This window comes from Megachile rotundata, chromosome 2 (assembly GCF_050947335.1).
Source record: "Megachile rotundata isolate GNS110a chromosome 2, iyMegRotu1, whole genome shotgun sequence".
Taxonomy (NCBI): domain Eukaryota; kingdom Metazoa; phylum Arthropoda; class Insecta; order Hymenoptera; family Megachilidae; genus Megachile; species Megachile rotundata.
In genome coordinates this window covers 12,918,440-12,941,499 of record NC_134984.1, presented here as the reverse complement: position 1 = coordinate 12,941,499, position 23,060 = coordinate 12,918,440, and the positions used below count along the sequence as shown (strand labels likewise).

Below are 23,060 nucleotides of genomic sequence, written 5' to 3'. Positions count from 1 at the left end.
ATTATGTATATTCTTTCCGAGTTTGAACAACATTCTTAGAGGGACGTAAAGTAGCGAAAGGGACGTAACATTATATTGTCAAAATCTGAGTGTCATTAATTTTTAATCACAAGCTGCGTTATATTTTTATTTTATTCTTATTTAATATTTTTATTAAATAAGTTACACTAAAAGCTTGCATATTGTACCGTTTCAACTAAGTGTATCTTCATCCCAGCTAAAACTAAGAAATATCGAGGTTTATTAAGCCGGATGAGGGATGTTTGTCGAATATGTGTATAAATTGATTTCCTAGTAAGCGCGCAAATATGTGATATATTGGAGTACCCGGATGCTTACCCAATTCGAATCAGAATATTCGAGGCCCGAATCAATATCATTTTCATCACTTCACTATTTCGCTATTCCATTTCACCGTGATAATATGGTAGTGCATCAGCCGCTACGCGACACCTCCGGTTCAATGTTCCAATTAAGAAACTCGTTAACTAATTCGCATGCTGATCGAATGCGTTTCAATTTTCCCGATCACGTTGCAGGTAGCTGTCCATGCTGTTCCTATAGAAAATAAATCCAACCTGTAGGCGGATACGATCGATCATTCCTCCTAATTAATTCATCCGTCAATTAGCAACGCCGCTAGGCGTGTACGTTAACGCCTAAGAGACGTGTTACCACGAAAACGAAAGAATGAAAGAGAAAGAAAGAAAGAGCGTAGGGCGGGGGGTTATGGTAAAAGAAAAACGGGGTGTGAGCCACTCGTGGAATTTAATTAAACGAAGGGTAAGGCGATACAGGCAGGGAAGTTGGCTGCAAGAACCTTCCATCGAAGCAGTTCTTTCGACTTGCCTTCCTAATGATTTTCTCGCCGGCTGCGTACGAGACCAAGTTTCCTTGCTCACCTTTCTTCCACTTTGCCTTCCTTCCTTCCTTCCTTCCTTCCGTCGCGACGCGTCGCGAAACGATGCCAGCTTTTTGCTTGCTTACTGCTCTTGAATTTGCTCTACGCGCTCGCTGAACGGTCTACGGGTAAAACTTCGGCACATTTAGCATTCAAATCGTTCCTGAATTGCCCTCACGAATCTCTCGTTCAAAGTCCTAGTGGAAGTTATCCTTCGTACACGAGGTTGTTGATCGAACATGTAATACTAGGATTCTTGCGGAATTTATTCATGCAATACAACGCGTGGCAATTTGATTCTTGGTTGTAGTGTTGCTGTGAAATGATTGTGTATACTGAGTATACTGTGTGGTGATACAATGGGTAATGCTGGTGCCAATGGAACGTAATAGGAATTGTGATATAACTCGTAGTGTTGTTAGGAGGGATATAACGCGCAGTGAGGCAGATTGTGGCGATATAACACGTAGTAATGAAACTTGTGGCAATTACAATGCGTAGTAATATCTTCGCAATGGTATAACGCGTAATAGCGTATCTCACGGCGATGCTGTGCGTTGGAGTGCAGCTCGTGGCGATATAACGCGTGGTAAATTAACTCATAGCGATTGCAACGCGTAGTAATGCTATTCATAGGGATACGACGCGTAGTAGTGCAACTCGTGGCAATTACAACGCGTAGTAATCAAGCATAGTGATACAACGCGTAGTAGGGTAACTCACGGCGATATAACGCGTGGAATTTAACTCATAGCGATTGCAACGCGTAGCAATGTCACTCGTAGTGATACAACGCGTAGAAGTAGAAGTCGTGGCAATTACAACGCATAGTAATGTCAAGCGTAGCGATACAACGCGTAGTAGAGTAACTGACGGCGATATAACGCGTGGAATTTTACTCATAGCGATTGCAACGCGTAGCAATGTTATTCGTAGTGACACGACGCGTAGTAGTGGAACTCGTGGCAATTCTAACGCATAGTAATGTCAATCGTAGCGATACAACGCGTAGAAGAGTAACTCATGGCGATATAACGCGTGGAATTTAATTCATAGCGATTGCAACGCGTAGCAGTGTCACTCGTAGTGACACAACGCGTAGTAGTGGAAATCGTGGCAATTCTAACGCATAGTAATGTCAATCGTAGTGATACAATGCGTAATAGAGTAACTCACGGCGATATAACGCGTGGTAATTTAACTCATAGAAATTCCAACGCGTAGTAACATCACTTGTAGTAACACAACGCGTAGTAGTAGAATTTGTGGCAATTCCAACGCATAGTAATGTCAATCGTAGCGATACAACGCGTTGTAGCACAACTCACGGCGATATAACGCGCAGTAATGCAGCTCGTGGCGATACAACGCGTGGTAATGAAACTCATAACAATCACAACGCCTAATAGTGTAATTGCTGGTGATACAACGCACAGAATATAACTCAGTAATCACAACACATGGTAATGTAATTTATGGCAATATAACGCGAGTAATATAATCCTAGCAATTACAACGTGTAGTAATGTAGTTACCTTGTGGTAACATGTAGTAACATAACTTTTGACAATCCTAATAATAATTAAACTCAATAAATCAAATAAAATTTCACCTCAAAATATCGAGTCATAACTCCCATAAAAAATGTGAGATTACAATGTATACTCCCAACGATATAATCCACTAAAAATGAAAGAAAAGTTAATGACAATGTCCCAGCATCGTGCAGTGATTTCGATTTGAAGGTGCAGTTTTTATCGACACGCCCGATAATTAATTATCACTGAATGGATATTACAACCGGTCGTACCATTTTTCCAGGCTGTAGTGACGCAACACGCGCCTCGAACCATGGACCGGAAATAAATCACGGTGTTTTCGCGCGGCCACCAGTCATTAGTCATTAGAGCACGCTTATTACGATTCCTTCGTCCCGGAACCAGGACCGAGGCGGTCTAAGGCGACCAATCAATTATAATTAGAGCTCGCGAGACAAGAGGTGGACGCGTTCTAACGCGTGGAACGTCTGGATCGTTCCTCGCATTCATTCGCTGCTTCCGAGTGCATTATCGACGTAACAGATGCCGCGATTCTCACCAGATATAAATCACTATTGTAATGCTACACCCTGTCTGGCTTCGACCGTTAAACCTACTCACACTTGCGTGCGATGTTCCGACACCGTTTGATCAGTTTCGATGTATCCGGACTACCTTTATCTTACACCTTAATATCATCCATTTTATACACTTTCTTGATCACATTCGTATTTTGAAAAAGATTCAATTTAATTTAATTATTTATTAAAATCATAATTTGACGAAGAAGTTTAAAAATGTATATTTGAGAGGTAAATTCGTAAATGTAAATGTGAGAGGTAAATTTTGAAATGTGAGAAAATTAAATTTGTTTCGGAAGATTACATTTTGAAATCGCCGTGATGTAAGAACACGTAACAGCTATTAACGCATGAAACCCGTGACAGACGGGTTAATCTTTGCTCAAGTATTCGAGCCAAGTCTTGCGTCGATTAAGCTTCAGTCTGGAACCTAAAAGCGCAGCGATTATGGGGTGGTAATAGACCGATGTCAACAATCGAGTCAAGTTTAATCGAATGCAAATTAAAGTTCCCTATCCCGCGGGAGAAATTAGTTTCTACCGTCGAAAATTGACACGTTCATCAAGCGGCACCAAAAACGAGCAAATTTGGCAACGACCCAACCGCGTATAAATCATTCGGTATCCAGCGCGATATCGGTGCAAGATTAAAAAAAAAGGGAACGATCGAGGTGTAACACGATTCGAAGTGGTAACCAGTTAATCGTGATCGTATATCTCGAGAAATCATTGAGACGACTGGGAACAGCGAGCACATTGTAGCCATCCACTATGCATAGACGCGTATCGATCCGCGGTTATACGAATCTCATTTTCTCCTATAGCCACCATAGCTTCTCCTCTGGCCGAGATAAGCCGTGTACTCGTTGAATCTTAAGGATGCGCTGGTGAACGTTCGCGGAGGTCGTAAGTAGAGGGAAGAGGAAAAAGATAAGACGGGATCGTTTCGAGGTATCCTAAGGCACGTTCGTCGAAACATGGGGCCATGATATTAATAGAGGGCCCCTGCGCGGTTCGCTCGTTACTTTCCGATATCGTTCTCGGCAATTTTCGTAGTCGGTAAATATCAAAGGCTTTTCTTCGAACCCTTCGTGATTTTTGGATATCGAGGACTTGCTGGAACTTGGTCATTTAAGGATTTTGATGGAGCTTGATCACTCGGTTGAAGAGGTATGTGGATGAAACAGTCTTGTACTTCAGTTAATGGTGAAGTTAGTATGGCTGCCTTGCAGGTTTTGGTTATTTAGGTTAGGTTTACATTGACACAGTCTGATGATTTTGATGGAGCCTGATCACTTGCTTCGAAAGAAGATATGAGGATGAAACACAGTTCGTACTTGAATTAATAGCGAACTTAGCATGGCTACCTTGCAAGTTTTGGCTATTTAGGTTAAGTTTGCATTGACACAGTCTGATGATCTTGACGGAGCCTGATCACTTGCTTCAAAAGAAGATATATGGATGAAACTCAGTTTTATACTCCAATTAATAGCAAAACTTGTCGATATAGCTACCTTGCAGATTCATGTCTTAGCTGGTTAAGTTAGGTGATGGAATCCTGATTGCTTACGAAAGAGATCTATTGATGAAATAGTTTTGTACTTCAATTAATAGCAAACTTGTCGGTGTAACTATCTTGCAGTCCATGTCTTGGTTGCTTAAGTTCGATTTACATTGATACAGTCTGATAATTTTGATGGAGTCTGATCACATGCTTACGAAAAAGATCTATTAATGAAATAGCTTTGTACTTCAATTAATAGCAAACTTGTCGGTGTAACTATCCTGCAGGTCCCTGTCTTGGTTGCTTAAATTTGGTTTACATTGATACGGTCTGATAATTTTGATGAAGTCCTGATCACTTGCTCAATATATGACAAAAACACAGTTTTGTACTTGAATTAATAGCGGACTTGACTACCTCGCAGGTCTCTCAGCTAGTTTACATTGATAGAGTAAATTACAGAGGCTAGCAGGAAAACTCTGTTTACTGTGCCTATGCGAATGATCGAGTAGTCGATGGAGTATTACCGATAGCAAGAATTACATTGTGTACTCTATCATTTACCTTAACAATGCCACCTAGGCTTGACATGGGAGATACCGTGGTGCATGAAAGAAGAAAACTTGTTTGTATGAGTTGCAGCTTCTACTTTATAATTGTGGTAATACTGCTTTATTCTGGGCACCATTTTTATTTAGTTAACTCGACAGATTAATTAGAATACCGAAATTGTCTATGAGGTTTATAGCGTCATTTTTTAGCATATTCCATGAATGGTTTATTACATACATGTATTTGTGAGAGTATACTTTACGAGATACAAGATGTATATTTTAGGAGGTACAAGTAACGTTTGATTCATTTTTTATATATCATACATTGTTTTGTTATCAAAATTATTCTCTGTGCTTTCTATATCATACATGCCATATGTATACCTCCCATGCTTGGTTATCTTCCTTTTAGCTTGTTTCTGTATGTACGAAATCTATGATAAATGCATTATTTAGTAACAAATATTACACATGCGATCAATTCGATATTTGTTAACCAGATAAATATATCAACCCCATGTCACCCTCAACCACATTGGCCGCACTGTCACCATCTAGCACACAACTCAGTGTGTCGATGTCACCGTTAAATCTGCAATGGACATTGTTTTTGTCGTCGATCCCTTTACAAAATTCACCAGCTGCGTCAACCGGGTTCCACTTTCTTCTTGTCCCCGTCGTTTAATTGGATCGAAGAGACAGGCCTTCTCCGGTAACAATGCCGAATTTTTTCCCTTCACCCGATCTCTCGCCTGAAAACGATCGGTTTTCGAAAACCCATCTTATTATTAAAAAGCGTATAGGTCAAAATCAAGGTAAATGCTGCACGCGCCAGGAGGTTGATTATTTTACGAACACCTCACGAGATCCAATCTCCCTTATCGCGATCGAGATGAAGCGACAGAGCAACGCGTTCCTTTTCGCTGAGGCGTTCTCGTTCTCTCTTGATACACCAGACCGACCGGGTTTACAGCTTTTCAATATCTAATCGAGCGAACAAATTATGCCGGCCTGTGTACCTCCGTGCATCGGTGACGCGGAATGATGGATCGTTCGCGCGTACCGTGCGTATCTCTGACACACCGACCAGCATCGCGACCGGAGGGAAACTCGGCGGTTCCCTTTTACTTTTCGCACGAGATTCTACCGATTTGGACACGATATGAAGGTATAACAAGAGCTTGAAATGTACCTAGATGTTCTAGATGCAGGTGGAGTTCCAGGTTAGGTTAAGTCAGAGAGGTTAAGTTCGGGGAGCGATAAATTTTCTGTTATAACGAAGCATGTAGGTTAAAGCGGTAGGGTAATGGAGACATCTGGATGTTTCAAATTGTTAGGTCAGGTTTGTAATTTAATTGAAGAGAAACGGGGTTTTGTATATCATATACATGTATATGAGTCACATACAGATACATATAGATACATGTATAAGAGTCAAGTAACATGTCCCTCATGGTCCACATGTCATGTTATTAAAAGTGAGTCTTATTCAAATAGTTTACAAGTAACATGTCCCTCATGGTCCACATGTCATGTTATTAAAAATGAGTCTTATTCAAATAGTTTACAAGTAACATGTCCCTCATGATCCACATGTCATGTTACTAAAAATGAGTCTTATTCAAATAATTTACAAGTAACATGTCCCTCATGGTCCACATGTCATGTTACTAAAAATGAGTCTTATTCAAATAGTTTACAAGTAACATGTCCCTCATGGTCCACATGTCATGTTATTAAAAATGAGTCTTACTCAAATAGTTTACAAGTAACATGTCCCTCATGGTCCACATGTCATGTTATTAAAAATGAGTCTTCTTCAAATAGTTTACAAGTAACATGGTCCACATGTCATGTTATTAAAAATGAGTCTTACTCAAATAGTTTACAAGTAACATGTCCCTCATGGTCCACATGTCATGTTATTAAAAGTGAGTCTTCTTCAAATAGAAGTGAGAGTCTTCAAATTGTTTACAACATATGATCGAAGTGTTTCATCGTTACAGTTTATTGTCAGGCAGGAGACGTCTGCGGTATTTGATCTGGGCTGTTGCCCTATGTCTCCGGTCCTTTCCTCTTCGAATTCTCGTTTTGCGCGCGCGCGTCCGATCGTCCAGAATTCTCCGGGTACGAGCAAAAACCGCGACTCCTGCCGGCACTCGGCGGCGCGATCCTGAAATAACGCTGTGGTTATCTGGAAAGCCGCACTCCGCATCCTGTTGGCCGTTGGGCCGAGGTGACTCGGTGGTGCCCGCTGGATACTCCCTTTAAAAAGTATCGTTTCACCGGTTGACACGTGTTATTTCAACGGCTGAGTTATAAAGTGTCGCGTTCCCCGCGACCGTACCTGCCACGTCTCGGATAGATCAATTTGCTTCGTTGCACTGATACACGCGGCTGGATTTTTCTTCGCTATAATTGCACGACAGATGGTTGTAGGAAGCAGTAGAGAAATTGTTTGATAGGGCATTAATTAATCAATTACCTTTAGTGCAAAACAGAGAGGGAACGGGTCTAGGAAAAAGGGAAGAATGTTGGGTTACTGTAGGTTAGGTAATATAGGAACAGGTTGCTTGCACTATAAGGGTGCTATTGATAGACTTTATAGGAGAAAAAAATTTTTTTTAGTTAGTTACATTTTGTAAATATGGATAATATTCGACAGGTGTCTCGAATATAGATAATATTCATTTATTTCAAAATTAACCCTTAATACTTGAAGGTATTTTTACTGTTGTCAGATATCAAACTTCAATCAAAAAGTTTGATCAATTCATTTGACTATTATTTTTCTGCTGTTAATTATCTGCTTGTCTACGTTTATACACCACATGTGTAGTATTGTAGATTCAGTTAAAAAATATATATTTATTTAATATTTTATTAAACTAGATGGTGAGTGTCACCTGTCGAGTGCAAGTCTTCTTGCCATTGGGTTTTACTTTCTGAGAAATTAATCTTTTATACATGTTTTCAAGTTTAAACAAAATTAACGATTTACAATAAAAGTTCCAATTATTACTACAGATTGAAACATTTGCAATAACAAAATCAGTATGGCTAAGATTAACTCTAGGTTGATGTCCATGCAATTTTCGAACAAAGTACGATATATAAGGGATGAAATCGTCTGAACTAATATATGAAGTAATTTAAAGAAACAATTATATAAATAATTTTATAATTGACATCACCCTGAAAAAATTAAATTTGGACAAAAGCGTCTGAATAATTTAAAATGAGTTTAAGATGCGTTTCTAAAAAAGCAACGTGTACCATGAGACCAACCTGTGAAGACCTCCCAAAAGTGCATTATCAAAAAATGTTCGTTTTTCGATTTGTATCCTTTCGGAGCGACCTCGTTGTAAGTGGAGTTGGTAAAAGATGGTTCGCGATCGCGATCTGCGAGTTTACAGAGACCGGACAAACGCGGCTGTTCGCAACGAGGTTTCGTGGGGTCCAGATAGACCTTGAACGGGCTTACGGGCCCATCCGTCACCCGCTGACACCGGACCCGATCCGTTTTTGTCTCGCTCACCGGCCCCTCTGGCCGACTTCTGATTCGCCGACCCGCAGCCTGCCAACGAAACCGACAGAAAAAATTCTTATCCCGCTCCCGCGGCAGTTCGATTCTGTTGGCAAAACGCGTCCACGTCGCCTCGTATCTTGCGAGCGAATATACAGCTTTAGGAAATCGAGCGGTTTCGGATTAATCGGATGGTCGAGGATCGATTTTGTGCGACGATAAACGCAGATAGAATCGCGAGAGTGGTGGTCAAACCTGTTTGGGTTGATTTCATTCGAGATTAGTTGTCAATGATGCTGACGTTGCATCGGTAATGCGGTTTGTCAAATAAGCTTTGGTAATTAACACGTTTGTAGGGGTTGCGAACAACTCAATAGGAGAACAAAAATTCGCGAGAAAGATCATTTTTGTGCGTGATATTTTTTTTACGAAATAGTCCGTTTTACGAGGGAGAATGATCGACCTTTAATTTCACATCGGCTGACACGAAGTAGCCGTATCATCGTTGACGCGAGGGGATAAAAGTTGTCCGAAGATAATAGGCAACGAAAAAGGACCTTGCTAGCCAGGCCAAATGGGACGTCCCTGTTCGTCGACTTATCGGCTGATAAGCGTCGCGACAAAAACGCGACGGAGATAGAGGCGAATGCTCGCTAATCCAGTTTTCTGCGACCCTCTGTCCCCCCTTGATTGCACGACGGCCTTGCATTCGATGCACGGGCTATCGACGATCTCAAAAGCCTGGCCTAATTAAAATACTTCGCCGCCAGGTTGCACGGCCAAAGCGCAATCCCTTTATCCGAAACTTCCTCTATCGCAACGTAACTCTTTCGATTTCGTTATTTCGATTATGGTCACCCCTCGCGGACTTTAATCTCCCATCGTGAAACGATTCTTATGGAGAGAGGATTAAATTGACAAAGGGAGGATTGTTCTAGCGAATGTACAGCTCCTTTCAAATGGAACACTCAGAAAATTTAGATAATTTATGTTGGGCGGATAAATTTGGTTTACGGGGTTGGTTTTAAGGGGTGAGTTTTTGGTATGGGATGTATAGGTCTTTTCAAGACTATTATTCTTGTAAAATTGTCGATATTGGGTTGATGAATTTGTTTATTTCTTGGGAAGAAAATTAATTTGATAAGGGGTGGATTTTTTCTGTTGGATGTACAGGTCGTTTCAAGTGGAAGATTTAGAAAATTTAACTAAGTCGACATTGAGCAGATAAGTTTGTTTAACTAGTAGTTCTTGAGAAAAGAATTAATTTGACAAGGGGTAGGTTTTTCCTTTTGGATGTACAGGTCATTTCAAGTGGAAGATTCAGAAAATTTAACTAAGTGTTCGCCATTGTGCAGATAAATTTATTTCAACCATTAGTTCTTGTGAGAAACTTAATACGACATAGGGTGGGTTTTTTTGTATGATGTACAGGTCATTTCAAATAAGGCAAGTTCGTCAAATTTATCAAAATGGTCGATACGGAAAAATGACTGTCAACTATCAATTCTTCTGCGCGGAAGATTAATTTGATAAAGAGTAGGTTTCTATCGTCTCCACATATAAAACAACAAGCTTAAAGAAAAAATTTTATGCACAACATTGCGCAGACAAATACCTCTAATTACTCGATAATTGCCCGTTATCAGGGCTCTCGAGATTCCTCCGTAGATTTATTACAACCCATAATAATCATAAAACTGGGGATAAATGTCCACGATATTGGTGATATATTTGCAAAATGAAAAGTTGCTTTTTATCCCATTACTGTTCCCTTTTGAAGAACGATCGATTATGGTAATCGTTCACGGTTCGTGGACCGATGCTTCTCATAGCAATAAACGAACGAATAATTGCAATTATCTGGTGCGTTCAATTATTGAGTGCAATTAAAATATTCGATACACGATCCGATGATGTACACTCTCTTCTCTGGTTTTTCATAGGGGGACGGGATGACACAGTGACATTTTCTGGACATTGGGTTATCGTAGCTCGATCAGAACTTTATTATTTCATTATTTATTACGGTATATACACACACGATTCAATCTTTATTTTCATGGAAAAAATGTATTGATCAAACAAGGAGATGCTAGAGAACTCTACTTTAATTATGCTGACTCATTAAATTAATCAGAGACAAAGTAATTATGAATTTTTACATTTTCTATAGTATCGTTAAATATATTAAATATATTTTTTTTGCAGGTGAAGTTTTTTTTGAGGAATATATTTTCAACGACCTTTCATCTCTTTTCTTTTATTTTGAAATGGGGATATAAATATTTTAATTTTAAACATTTTAAACATTTTAAACATTTTAAACATTTTAAACATTTTAAACATTTTAAACATTTTGAACATTTTAAACATTTTGAACATTTTGAACATTTTGAACATTTTAAACATTTTGAACATTTTGAACATTTTGAACATTTTGAACATTTTAAACATTTTGAACATTTTAAACATTTTAAACATTTTGAACATTTTGAACATTTTGAACATTTTAAACATTTTAAACATTTTTTAAAATGTTTCATCTCTTTTCTTTTATTTTGAAATGGGGATATAAATATTTTAATTTTAAACATTTTAAACATTTTAAACATTTTAAACATTTTAAACATTTTAAACATTTTGAACATTTTGAACATTTTGAACATTTTAAACATTTTGAACATTTTGAACATTTTAAACATTTTGAACATTTTAAACATTTTAAACATTTTGAACATATAAACATTTTAAAATTGTTAAAAAATTCAAATAAATGTGACAACTTGTGTCAACATTCAAAGTGACAATTTTCTAACAATTATTTGTTAATTATTAAGAATGAAAAATGATGAAAAAGGGGCAGAAATTCGTAAATGGTCGCAATGCAGACTAATTTAGCGTAAGTCCCAATTAGCAAGGCGTTATCGATATAATTGAATCTCGACAAGAATTTTCTTGGTAAAATTGCTCGCGGTCGATAGCGCGGTTGACCAGACAACACTTAATACCCAGTAAAATCGAGATCGGGCAACGTAATCGTCGGATAATTAGTCGCGCGAGGCAACCCTGTGGCGAAACGAACGCGTAATCGACGATTATCGTGTCGCGAAATCGCATTCGTAAAGAACTTTCGATTTCCATCGAGCGTGGCAAGAACAGCTCGATTATCGACCTCGTTAGCGGTTAAATAAGTGTCATAGAGAAAGATAATCGAAGTGACAAACTCGTCGATATCGGCACGTTAATTAGTCACGCTTCTGATTAGACGTTGCAGCTGACGATTACTTGTTATATTACGCGAATAGGCGTGAAACGATTGGTTAAATCATCGATACGGATCATGCATCATAGTCTTAACACTTTCACCGCAACCTTCCTCCTGCCACATCTGCAACACGTAATTATTTATTCAAAAATTATTCACATTGTCATATAAAATTTTCACAAAGGATCTTACAACAAAATTATTTAATTATAGTGTTATTTTCAAGTATTAAAAACTGTTAAAAATTGTTAATGTATCATGGATAAATTCGATACGTTAACACGATTGAAACCTAACCTCAAAAGAGCAGACATCAAAGGCCAGCAAAGACGTCCAAATCAAAGAGCAGACATCAAAGGCCAGCAAAGACATCCAAATCAAAGAGCTGAAAGACATTTAAACCACTCGATAAATATCAAACAAGAGATCAAGATGTATCCGATAAAAAAAGCATCATAAATCCATAAAGTTCTGTAGGTTAATAATCGTGGGTGACTGGTCGAATCGGTTTCAGAACAAAACTTGACTCGCTCTCTCCGTTATAGGCTCGTGTTAATAAAATACAGACATCGAACGAACCATGCGGCACGATTTAACCTTCGATTAAGGGAGTCAAGCCTTACGGTCGTGACTTACCATAATGAGTCGAGTATACACGTACAAGTACCGTATATATACGTCGTATATATCAAACTTAAAACTACGGGAGATAATTCCTACCGTTGCATCAGCCTCGACGTTAGATCGGTGAAGCATCGTTGTAATTTTGGGTCAATAATTTACGCGCTTGCACATCGTAACCTTGTGCTGTAACCTTGATAGATTAGCTTGTTGAAGGTCGAGTGATTTATGGAATCAAGTACTGTAACTTTAGATTCACGGAGGAGTTATGTGCCATGATGATAATATCGAGTTGTGTGACTTTAGGTTCGATTGGTAGTGTTATGTACTGTGATGATAATATCGAGTTGTGTAAATTTAGGTACTATTAGTAGTATTATGCACTGTGATGATAATATCAAGTTTTGTGACGTTAGGTTTGATTAGTAGTGTTATGTAACGGAGAGGAATTTTTGAAGTCAATGAATGCGTTCATAAATAACGCGTGAGGATACTGCAAGTGAGGATATAGCACGTTACGTTATAGCGCGTGAGGATATGGTGCGAGATAATTCAGTGCGTGAGGATATAGCACGTGAGAATATAGCGCGTGACGATACAGTACATGAAAGTATAGCGCGTGAAGATATAACGCGTGACGATACAGTGCGTGAGGATATAGCGCAGGAAAATACAGTGCGTGAGGATATAGCGCGTGACGATACAGTGCATGAGGATATAGGGCATGACAATACAGTGCGTGAGGATATAGCGCGTGACGATACAGCGCATGAGGATACAGCGCGAGACGATACAACGCGTGGTTATATAACACATTATGATAGGATGCTTTACAATGCAATTTTACTTAATGCAACGTGTTGTATTTTAACGTGCTGTATTGCAACGTGGTGAAATACAACGCATCGCAACGCAACGCACTGAAATGCAACGCGTCGTAATATAACGTGCTGTATTGTAACGTGCCGTAATGTAACGCGTCATAATACAACGTGCCGTAATGCAACGCACTGTATTGCAACGCGACAAAATACAACGCGTCGTAATGCAACGCATCGTATTGCAATGCACCACACTCCATCGCGCCATAATTCAACGCACTATACTGCAACGCGCCGTAATGCAACGCACCGTACTCCACCGCGCCATAATACAAACTTCCATAAAACTAACGTGAACTCCCCTGTCGTAAACGACGAAAATACTACAAATCCCACATACCCCATTCCACCCATAACTACCCAATAAAATCCCCTATACCTCATTAATTCCATTCCTCAATTCCCTCCAAAGGTATCATCGATTTCTTCAATAAAACCATGGGAATCATCGGTAACTCATCTACGGACCATAAGGCCCCTCGTCCTTACACAACCAAGCCTTTCTCCAAGATCGGTAAGCTACCTGAAGAAACATGGACTACGAACTTACTCGCCAGATCGTGCTGCAGGTACAACGGGCCCGTTCATTCCACCATCGTTTCCTGTTTTATCGACACTGAGTTACCGCGAACGGGGCATAGAAATGGGCCTGAGGACCCAACGACCCCCACCATCTCTCATCGAGAGGCGATCGCTTCGAAACCGGTTCTCTGCGGGGCGTGCACGGCTGATCTCTCGGTGGAGATTTGAATTTCACCGCAAAGAGCGGATCCTCTTCCTTCTTCTCACCGCGTTCAACCTTTCTCCATACGATCGAGAAGGCTCGGGGCCTAAAATCAACGGCGAAGGGTAGCCGATGTTCCCTCCTTCGGGTCCGTGTGTTTTCGTTTGCCGGAACGATTACACGCTCTTCGAACTCGAGGACTTTTTAATGAACTTACCTTTATGAAGACTTTATCTTGCGGGACGATATTCCTACCTTCTTTATTGCGTCTGCTTTGCTCTTACTTTGCGTACTTATCGAATTTTTTAACTTTTGTGAAGCTGTTTGGGAATGATTTCTCGGGGAATTTATTTTTCAGAATTAACGTTTAGAATTTTGTTCAGACAGTGCAATGATTGTAGATATTTAGATGAAGTGTGTTTGTAAATTTAGAAAATTTATTGTTATATAAATTAATAGGGTACAAAATTCAAATTAAAAAATCATGGGTTTTGAAAATGCAAGTGGACAAAATTAGGAACATACAAATTTTTTAATAAAATATTTGTAAGCATAGAATTGTCGAATGAAAGTGTTTACAAGTACAGAAATTTGTAATTAAAGTATTTATTTAAAATTGAGAAATTCTCGAATAAAATAAATGTATAGAGAGTCTATCCGTTCTAATAAAATCCGAGATAGTTTTCTACCATTGTCTTTTCGATCCAAGATTCAGCGAATTCGATAGGTCGAACAGGCAGCAACACGCAGAGGAGATACCCGTCTCTACTTCTAGCTGCCGCGTTGTCCCCTCTTTCGAACGCAGCTCCCTTTCCCGTGGAACAACCACTCGATGTCCCACTCTGTGGGCCTCCTACGACCCTCCGCTAGGCTTCGTGGGGAAGCCTCTGAGAAGAAGAGGAGAGGTAGGTCTCACCAGGGGCCGACGACCACTACCGGACCCAACTCTACTCCCCTTTCTCTTCTCTACCTGGTCAGAGTCTCTTCGTGCACGATTATGCGGAGATTAAACTCGCCTCGTTGCCGTGCCACGAACAGATTCGCCGCAGAATTACGTGTCGAGGGTGTGCGACGCTGTTGCGGCACCCTTTGCGCTTATGGAAAGCCTTTTTGTTCGATGAAATCATGAGTCCATTGCAGATTTTTGTGGGAAAATGCAAAATTTTAGGTGCGAATTTTGGGACTCAGATTTTGGGGATTCAAGAGTTTTGGATTTTGGGAGTTGGAGAATTTATTTTGGACGTTTGGGACTTTGAGACCAGGAGTTTGGTATTTTGCAAGTTTACCTTGAAACTTGGAGAACTAAGTATTTTACAAGTTTGGGACTAGTTGATTTTTATGTTATGAAAGTTTGGACTTCTGAGCTATAAGACTTTGGTATTATAGAAGTTTTCCACTTTCAAACTCGAAGACTTTGGTATTTTAGACGTTTGGAACTTTAGGCCTAAGAGACTTTAGTATCATGGAAGTTTGGTACTTTGAGTCCAGGAGAATTTGCTATTTTGCTAGTTTGGGACTAATTAACTTTGATATTCTAGAAATTAGAGTCTTCAGGGAGACTTTTAGTCTTATAGAAGTTTGTAACTTTACTCGAAGACTTTATCATTCTTCAAGTATAGAACTCTGAAACTCAGAGACATTTTTGAAGTTCAAGACATTAAACCTTAATTTTAAAAATGTATAACAAGCAAACGAGTCGCGAAAAACGATTGTCTCCGAAAGTAGGTCTCATGAAGGTGTGGGAAGCAAACTCGTTTAATTTTCCCCGTTCCAAGAAAATAATAATATGCTTAATGGAGGAACCCCACGGAAATGTAGGATCATTAATTTTAAAAAGAACGTACGGTTATAAAACGGAACATTAAGCTCAAAATAGCGTAGAATCTTTCTCATTCCATTACCCGGCAACGTTTAAACGTTCTCTGCAACGTCGACGAGAAGCACTTGAAGCAACAACTACATGTAAATACCCTTTAACTTCGCGTCCCTTAGAGCTTCGAGAGCCGCTAAGTCAGCGTGAAGTCGAAAGACCGGAACCTAACCTCAAACCCGCATTTCGCCAACAGCTCTTTCAAGACATCATGGTTTATCAAAATTTCAACGTTTCTCTTAATGCAGATGTTCTATATATTGATTTATTGGGGAAGATTAATTTTATCTTATTCGTTGACTGAAGCAGTTGAGGTCGAATCGCCTGTACTCTGTGATGGTGATTGACTACTTTATTTTACTCTTTCATTATTACTCTACTATTTTGCTATTTTCCTACGTTAATATTTTGCTATTTTTCTACATTAATATTTTGCTATTTTTATTAGGAAATATTTTATCTTATTAACTCCTTGACTGCAGTTGAGATCGAATTACCTTTACTGATCTGTAATGGTGATTGACTACTTTATTTTACTCTTTCATTATTACTCTACTATTTTGCTACTTTCCTACGTTAATATTTTGCTATTTTTTCTACATTAATATTTTGCTATTTTTATTAGGAAAGATTTTGTCTTATTAACTCCTTGACTACAGTTGAGAATCACCTGTACTGATCTGTAATGGTGATTGACTACTTTATTTTACTCTTTCATTATTACTCTACTATTTTGCTATTTTCCTACATTAATATTTTGCTATTTTTATTAGGAAATATTTTATCTTATTAACTCCTTGACTACAGTTGAGAATCACCTGTACTCTGTAATAGTGATTGACTACTTTATTTTACTCTTTCATTATTACTCTACTATTTTGCTATTTTCCTACGTTAATATTTTGCTATTTTTCTATATTAATATTTTGCTATTTTTATTAGGAAATATTTTATCTTATTAACTCCTTCATTGCAGTTGAGAATCATCTGTACTCTGTAATAGTGATTAACTACTTTATTTTACTCTTTCATTATTACTCTATTATTTTGCTATTTTCCTACATTAATATTTTGCTATTTTTTCTACATTAATATTTTGCTATTTTTATTAGGAAATATTTTATCTTATTAACTCCTTGACTGCAGTTGAGAATCACCTGTACTCTGTAATAGTGATTGACTACTTTATTTTACTCTTTCATTATTACTTTACTATTTTGCAATTTTCCTACGTTAATATTTTCCTATTTTCCTACATTAATATTTTGCTATGTTACAACACTATTTTACTATTTCAAAAGGAATATTTATACCCGATATTTTTCTATTTCATCCTCGCTATCCTATTTAAGTTAACGGGCTTTCGGACTTGTACTTTCCGAAGACTGAATGCTAACCAGTTTCATGAAGCAAGGTACAGAATGGAAGGTGCTCTCGTTTCGTCGGAGGGGCCAAACTTGATCACAACACGCAGCTCAGACTTTGGTTAAAGCACAACGAACACGAAGAACGGTTAAGAGGAACGAGGACAGAGTCTGATCAGAGGATCCTGAACGGACGTCCCGAAGCGTGTTCCGCCTTATAATTTTCATCTACAGCGCCGAGAGGAATCCAACATGGCCGTGGTCGAGGCTTACCCTATGTCGTAAACAGTGCAGTATGTTCGTGGATCCCTGGAACTCTCTTTCTTAACCTAATCGTTCTTCCGAACGTTTGTATGAGATTCTTTATCGATTTTCAAGTTGATAGTTCAAAAATTGCGAAGTTCAATAATTATAAAATTTTAGGGTGCCAATTGTAATTGTTCTATTTTAGAATAGAATGTTCCATAGAATATGGAGTTTGTTTCGATATGGAGATATGAGGAATTCAAACGATACTAAAACTCCAAGTTTAAAAATTATCAAAATTAGAGTACTAATTATAAAATCTTAGAATATCAATCGTAATTGTTTCATCTTTGATGGAATATGAAGTTTGTTTCGATTTGGAGATATGAGGAATTCAAACGATACTAAAACTCCAAGCTTAAAAATTACAAAAATTAGAGTACCAAAATTAGAGTACTAATTACAAAATCTTAGAATATCAATTGTAATTGTTCCATCTTCGATAGAATATGAAGTTTGTTTCAATATGGAGTAAAACTTCTAAAACTCCAAACTTCTAAAACTCCAAACTCCTAAAATTCCAAATTCCCAAAACTCCAAACTTCTAAAACTCCAAATTCCTAAAATTCCAAATTCCTAAAACTCCAAACACCTAAAACTCCAAACTCCTAAAACTCCAAACTTCTAAAATTCCAAATTCCTGAAACTCCAAACTTCTAAAACTCCAAACCCCTAAAATTCCAAATTCCTAAAACTCCAAACTCCTAAAATTCCAAACACCTAAAACTCCAAACTTCTAAAACTCCAAACTCCTAAAACTCCAAACTTCTAAAACTCCAAACTCGTAAAACTCCAAACTCGTAAATCTCCAAACTCCTAAAATTCCAAATTCTTAAAACTCCAAACTCCTAAAACTCCAAAATCACAAAATCCAAAACTCGCAAAAACCCAAAATTACAAAACCCCAAAGTCCCAAAATCCCAAAATCCCAAAACCCCAAAATCCCAAAATCCCAAAATCCCAAAATCCCAAAATTCCAAAACCCCAAAATCTCACGAGTCCCACCCAGCAACTCCCCAAACCAAAAAATAGTTCTTTCCACACCCAACCACTCGACTCGACCATAACAATAAAAGTTTGTCAAAAATGTTAACAATGGAATATCGATGAATTTTTCGTGTAACGTACGCGTTGGTTAAATCTGAGGCGCGACAGGTGCTCCGATGGGCAAGCTGGGAGGGCCAACGTGTCCTCGAAATTCGGGCTCTCACACTTTCCGAGCATGCGCTCGTTAATCAGCCGTGTGGCCCTTCGAATAATCTCCTTGCGGCTGATCCTTGAACAAGAACCTACTTAGTCTCGGCGAATGTTCGGCTATCGAGGCAACTCGACATTTTAATCACTATCATCCACCTTGAGAATCATCGTTCCTTCTCATTCGTATTTGCTGTATCGTTCTTCGAGCTTTCTGTGGATATTTTCTTTCTTCTTTTTGATTTCATGCATGACGAGGCATGCCACACAAAAAGGAATATCTCGTAGGTCATTGTTCTAGAGTCTGATACGGCGAACCAAACGATTTTAGATCATATTCAGTTGATATAAATTCAATTTGATGGCATTTTAATTGAATTGATACGGTTGATGATGTTTTAAACGAATTAATACGGCGTTTTAAATGAACCATGGTACATTTCATGGCAGTTTCAATGAATGATTGTTTTAAATGAATTAGTACATTTGATGACGTTCTAAATGAATTAGTGCATTTGGAAATTTTAACATTCCGTGATATGATAGTTAAACAATATAGGAAAAAGTGCGATTCAACGAGGCAGTAAATAAGAATAAAATTATAAAATTAAATTTTATAGAAAAGAGTACTATCTTTCCGTATTTAGAAGAAACGAAATTATTTCGTTTCACAATATCTCGAAGTGATATATGTCTTGTACCGTTTTTCAGTCCAATTTCGCCCGGCAGACAGGTAGTTTATGAAACATTCGAAAAATGAGATACTTTGTACATCTCAAACGGTTTTCACGAAAGCTGTAAACTAAACTGTACTTCCTCTCGTCCATTAACAAAACCGCAGCTCGCCATTTCCGAAGAGAGCATAAATCACGAGGAAAAGGGTCTTACCGATAGACACAGGTAACAAGCAATTAACAATGAGTCGGTGCTCGACCTAGCAATTATATTCAACGAATCGATAAGTGTGTCACTGAAAATGCGTCCTGTCCTCGATACACCGTGCAATTAAGAAGAACATTACGCAAAGTCCGTTGTGAAAACGTCGACAGTTAATGGGTCTACTCATAGAGCAATTAACTGTTCGAAACGAGAGAGAACGGACCTTCCTCTTTTTTCTTTCTCCTCCGGTTAACGAGAATACTCCCTTTCTAGTTCTTATGTCGGTTAATTGGTCGAAATCAATTTAGAGACCAATTCTCACAGACGCTGTTGTTCGATTTCATAAGTTGTCCTTTTTGCCTCTCGATCGAGTTAACTAAAATTCATGAAGGTAGGTTCGCGGGTCACGAGTTTCGATGCGAGGAAACAAATGTCCATCCGGTGTGAGCAATTCAAATCGGATCACGAAAGGTTGAATGATGAATTTCGAAGGGACAGGTTGCCGGTGCCAGATGTTCTCCCTATTGGACACGTGGTTCTGTCAAAAAATAGTGGACGCTCGTGACTTGTTTACGACGGAGTTTTCGCAAAATTTTTCGGGGACCAAAATTACTATTAACTTGTCATTACTGTCGCTATTTTACTCCAACTATTTTTTATCTGACCATTTGTTATAATTAAATGTGCTCTGTTGAAAATATGCGAGAAGCAAGAAGTATGAGCATATTCGCTCAGTTCTGATTGCGAAGGTGGGCGAATTTGTCGAAAGTGAGCCTACGAGTGCACGTCATCGAATAGGTTAAGAACCGAAATACTTTCCTTATTCCGAGTGCAGTATTTGTAAACAACGGTTCATCGAACGAGGCGCAGCTCGGAACAGAGCGTCGTCGAAGCGGAATAGTTTCTCCGGCGCGAGTCGTGGTCGCGAGCAAGAAGAAGGTAGGAGGAGGTCGAGGGAGATGCCTAAGGTGAGTCTAGGGCATCAGCCATTTTTCCGTGCCAGCATCCACACGAGCAACGGTCCAGTCCGAGGGAGAGAGGGGTCCGATACGTCCCCCCACTTCTATCGTTCGGCCGTGTTGCTCGGCCAGACATCCTGGACCCCGGTACGCCTGCGGTGGCTTCCACCTAACTGGCGAAGCCAGGTGAGCCAGGCCAAGGAGTTATCTCGAAGCCACCTTAGAAGAGATAGGGCTCAACCACGGAGCTGGGTTCCAGGCAACAATGACGCCCAGTTGAACTCGACGAGTCGCCACTCTTCGTGCTCCTGCGAACGCGTCAGATCGTTTCGACGGAACTTCTAAGGTTACCCAAACAGGTGCCAGTCAAAAATCGAGCGAGGAAGCCCAGCGAACGTTCTTGGTCCTCCGGTTCGAGGACCGACCACACCGGCTACCTCGAGCAAGAACGATGTTTCTCGAAATTTCCTCGAGGAAAACAATCCTCGCCGCGTGTGCGCTAGTTTCCTGGTGATACCTGAACGCAGAGAGTTGTTCGAATTGTTCCCCGGGTGATTATTACGGTTCGTTGGAGAACGAGCGTGATGTGATTGGTCAGGGTTGTGAGGAAAAGATGTGCGAGTGCGGTGACGAGTGTGCCGAGGACACGATGAGCTGGCACCGCCGTCTGATGTCCAGGTGATCCGTTTGTGCGATATCCTCGAGATTCGATCGGGTGTTTGTATACCGTGGAGCTGGAGAAACGGTGCCAAGGGCTAAAGGTGCCACACTGATCAGCCGAGGAAAATTCTGGCCGATAACGAGCCTCGACCGCCTGAGATGGCCACCCTGGGCCTCTCCAAGGTCTTCATACTGGACAAGTACTTCACCGAGCTGCAGAAGTTCTGGGAGACCGAGAAGAAGCTGCAAGGTACGCCACTGGCCTTCTTCGACGCCGCCTTCTTCTTCGTCGTTTTTCGTTGTCCTTTTTTCGCGAGAGCGCCGATTTCACGGACGCTGCACGATTTAAATACGGACACGAACGGAGGGAGACGGTAGATTCTTCTTGGGTTAGACTCCTGGTTCCCCGGTTCGTTCGACTATGCTTCTTGTATCAGGTTGTTTCTCCTTTTGTTTATATTCTACCTAACTGTTTTTCCATTCTTTAAGCGCCTATTTTACGCGGGATATGTCATTATTTATTCCAACCCTTTATAATTATACTTGTCGTACTTGAAAACAAAATTATGGTATGATCGACGTTAGACTTATTTACAACCTATAACAACGTTTTTCAACACAACCTGCAATAAACCTCCTATATTCGTTTCAGCATATACTTCAGCACATACACTCTTTATTCGAATCATGCAAGCACACAAATATTAGAATACGAATTTTATTTGAACGAAGCTAATATCTGCTCGAATTTTACTCAAACAAATAAATCATCCCCAATTCTAATCTCCTCAGTTCAAATAATCATCCCCAATTTCTAATAATATTTTACAAAATGCTAATAAACAATGTAGAGCTCGATAACAATGATTCACTAATTACATCCATGAAGGAGTATTAAAAATGTTTTGACTTATATTAAAGGAACATAACGACCGCTGAAAATCTTGATATCCACTCAAGAAGCTCTTCGCTTTTATATTTCATATTTCGTCCACGTTTACCTCGTTTCTTTTTACGCCCTCGTCAAAACTGCTGTCTGACCTTATTCAACGTCCCAACAGTGATCGAGTTACAAGCGACTGTTCTTTTACGGTGCTATCATAATCCGAAATTGCGAGCGTTTAACGAGAAGCAAGGGGCACCGTTGGCCAACGCTTACAGCCCTGTTCACTGACGAACAACCCGTGGCTAGTCGGAGAAGTTACCTGCGTTTTACAGTTAAAACAGTCCTCTCGCGGTTTCTCCTCGTTGATTGCCACGGCTACATTCTTGCCACCGACACGACAGGATTTGAAACCTTTACGAGGAAAATCTCCGAGCTTTTCCTCTTCCGTTTCCAAGTTTTACCGGTCGTCTACTCTTTGAGTCGTTGTTTACCTCGTGGACAGTCCACCGCTCTTTTATTCAAGGACGAGCTAACTTTGTTATTTTAGACGGACTTTTAACGTGTCCAATGAAACTTGAGTTCAAGAATGGACTGAAAATGTGCTTTTCATGAAGGATACTGAATAACTATTTTATATCTCCACTTTAATTCTCTTCGTTTTATGGATTAATGTTTTATCCGCGTTTCTAATTGCCTCTCTAAAAATTTTTAATTCGGTGTAGTTTACTATCCCGAGATTCCCTAAGATTTCTTGTCTACAGGAATTTCTTGAAATTACTATTCTTTCTAACAAACTTAACCTCTTCGGAGATGTGTGAATATGTGGATATTACCATCGTTATTGCATG

General features: G+C 39.3%; 1 protein-coding gene across 6 annotated transcripts in view; it reads left to right on the top strand.

The window, feature by feature from the left end:
• The window catches only part of dachs (unconventional myosin-IXb-like dachs), a 101,529-nt gene that overhangs the window by 38,373 nt on the left and 40,096 nt on the right, over positions 1–23,060 (top strand). Inside the window, exon 1 of one of the 6 annotated variants that reach the window (XM_003699135.3) lies at positions 20,725–21,576. The exons of 3 other annotated variants lie outside the window; for them this stretch is intronic. In XM_003699135.3, the coding sequence (XP_003699183.1) occupies positions 21,486–21,576 (91 nt within the window). In that variant the 5' untranslated portion in view covers positions 20,725–21,485. Of the gene's footprint in view, positions 1–20,724; positions 21,577–21,608; positions 21,764–23,060 lie in introns of those variants that run through there. 2 more of the 6 variants (XM_012299031.2, XM_012298909.2) reach the window with 2 other exon arrangements.